Raw genomic sequence first — 2,500 nt, 5'->3', positions numbered from 1 at the left:
TACACTGTCTTGATGACAAGGGAGAGAATGGAGGCAGTTGTTTGTCTGTGAGTCTTTGTTTATCAGTACATCTTGTCCATCAGTCTTATACTGTTTTTATTTATCATACTGTCTCTAAGTCTGTGAGTCTTTGTTTATCAGTCTGTCCTACTGTTTGTCCATCAGTATTATACTGTCTATTTATCAGTCTGTCATATGTTTGTATGTCTGTCCTTCTGTCAGCCTCTCTGAATGTCTGTCTGTCTGTCCGTCTTATTCAGTAACTGGCTCAGAGAAGCAAGCTATAAAGGTAGTCACAGACAAGCAGCTCTGTGCCCGATAGAGCTTTAAGTGTGTATTTGATATCTAACATTACATGGGTTCCCCAAACTCATCTTCACTGAAATCAGTTATTGGATGATCGACTTATTCACCCAGCAGCCATATTGGCTCGTTGACTGGGGTAAACCGTCTAGAATCTGTTAGTAATGCATTCCCTTTCCCTAAAAAAATACCAATTAGAATGAAGCTGTCATGGTTTCCCCAAGGATTCTAGAAGGATTCCTCAGCAAACTAACCAATATGGCCGCTAGGAGAATTGAGTTCTCTGTAGTATAAAGCTAATGACCTTAGACTGACATGAGCAGAGTGTTGGTGCTGAGGTCATCCTCATGTGTTGCTGTGGTTTCTGGAAAGATGCTGGCTGGGTCGCAGAGGAAGGTCGGACAGGGTCACTAGGTCACAGTCGCCCTTCAGCCAACCATGGAACGAGAGGGATCCTTTAGGAGGTGAGGACACACTCACTCACTCACTCACTCACTCACTCACTCACTCACTCACTCACTCACTTGCTTGCAGTTGTGTCCGATGATGACGTACATCTTTGTCTTTTACCGGTGGGTTCTCTGATGGCTGATGGCTACAACTGGTGTAGCTGGCCATATACCACTCTGCGGGGCAGGCGGTTGTAGGGCATCCTTGTGCCATGCCCCAGCCAACGCAGTTGGTGCTGAGTGATTGTGGCCTCATTACTTTTGCAGCCTGTTGTCCCAGGTAATTCCCTGGACGCGCTGCAGACAGCGGACGCTTAACTGTTCGAGGGACTTGTTGTGGCGGCTGTAAGTAACCCAGGTTTCACACCTGCAGAGGAGGGTGGGGATGCAGATTGCTTGTTAGACTTGGTTGATTTTTGTGTTTGGATGAAGGTTCTTGTTCTGAAAAACCTGGCACCTGAGTCTCCCATAGGCAGCTGAAGCTGCTAATGGGATATTCTGTTTTGAACCTCACTGTCAATGCTGTTGTCTTCAGATATAATGCTCCCCAGGTATCTGAAAGCAACGGACAGTTTTTCCTCTGCTACAGTGAAGACGGGGTTGTGGGTGTGATGGTGGCGCCCCATTGACAGATGACCTCTCCTGCTGCTGCATCTAGAACAGACTGGAGGACTTGTGGAGAGTGAGATTCAAGAGCACAGTCATCTGCATACTGCAACTCAAGTATCCTTACTCTGTGCAGTCTAGTTGTTGCCTGCAGCCTCCTAATGTTAAGGAGGTTACCATCCAGCCTATACGCTACTCTTGTCTTCAATCCCCTTGTAGAGTAGCTTGGTGATGCATAAGAGGGAGATGTTAAACCACTGGTGCCCATACACACCCTTGCCCCTGTTTGCACTGGGAAAGGGCTAGACTCTTGACCTCTTATTGACGCCCTTACAGTCATTCCATCGGGAAATTGACGAAGGATGTTGACAAACTTGATGGGGTAACCAATCCGGAGTAGGACGTCCCTCAAGAGATCTCTCTTCACGTTGTCGAAGGCTTTTGAGAGGTCGACAAAAGCCATAAACAGGTCTTTATGTTGCTCCCTGCACTTTTCTAGGAGTTGCCAAGTTGTGAAGACCATGTTGACTGTGCACCTGTTCTTTCTAAACCCGCACTGTGTCTCGGGTAGCATTGACTCTGTGATGTTATTTATTAGCCTTGGAAGCATCTCCTTGCCCAGGACCTTGCCTGCCACAGCAAGAAGTGATATGTCCCTATGGTTACCACAGAAGGCCTTATAAGCTATGTTTTAAATACGGTGACAATGCTGGCATCTCTCCATTGTTGTGGGATGTTCTCATCAGCCCAAACCTTGGTGATGTAATGGTGTAATGTTCTTGTGCACAGATACCCTCCCTGTTTAAGCAGTTCAGCGGGGATATTGTCAGAGACGGGGGACTTGTTATTCTACAGGGTGCAGACAGCTGACAGAACTTCCAGGAAGGTTGGAGGTTGGCTGAGGTTGTCCATAGGGGGGAAATTCAGGCAGTTCCTCCAAAATGGTGTAGTCTGCATCAGAATCCTGATTTAGCAGGGTGTTAAAGTGCCCAGCCCTCCTCCCTAGGATGCTATCCTGGTCTTTCAGGACTTTAAGCCTATCTGCTGTTTTCAGGGGATTGATGCAGTGACTTGTTGGGCCGTGGATAGATTTTACTGCATTGTAAAAGTTGTGCATATCATTTCTATCGGCGAATGACTGA

General features: G+C 47.0%; 1 protein-coding gene across 3 annotated transcripts in view; it reads left to right on the top strand.

Moving 5' to 3' along the window:
- The window catches only part of LOC307074618 (proline-rich protein 5-like), a 28,470-nt gene that overhangs the window by 2,097 nt on the left and 23,873 nt on the right, over window positions 1–2,500 (top strand). For all 3 annotated transcript variants that reach the window (XM_079734846.1, XM_079734847.1, XM_079734845.1), the window contains exon 2: window positions 676–767. In XM_079734846.1, coding sequence (XP_079590972.1) covers window positions 742–767 — 26 coding nt within the window. In that variant the 5' untranslated portion in view covers window positions 676–741. The remainder of the gene's footprint in view (window positions 1–675; window positions 768–2,500) is intronic.

The sequence above is a fragment of the Pollachius pollachius genome, assembly GCF_949987615.1.
Source record: "Pollachius pollachius genome assembly, chromosome: 4".
Taxonomy (NCBI): domain Eukaryota; kingdom Metazoa; phylum Chordata; class Actinopteri; order Gadiformes; family Gadidae; genus Pollachius; species Pollachius pollachius.
Note: the sequence above shows the minus strand (reverse complement) of the source record. Positions and strands in the feature narration are given on the sequence as shown.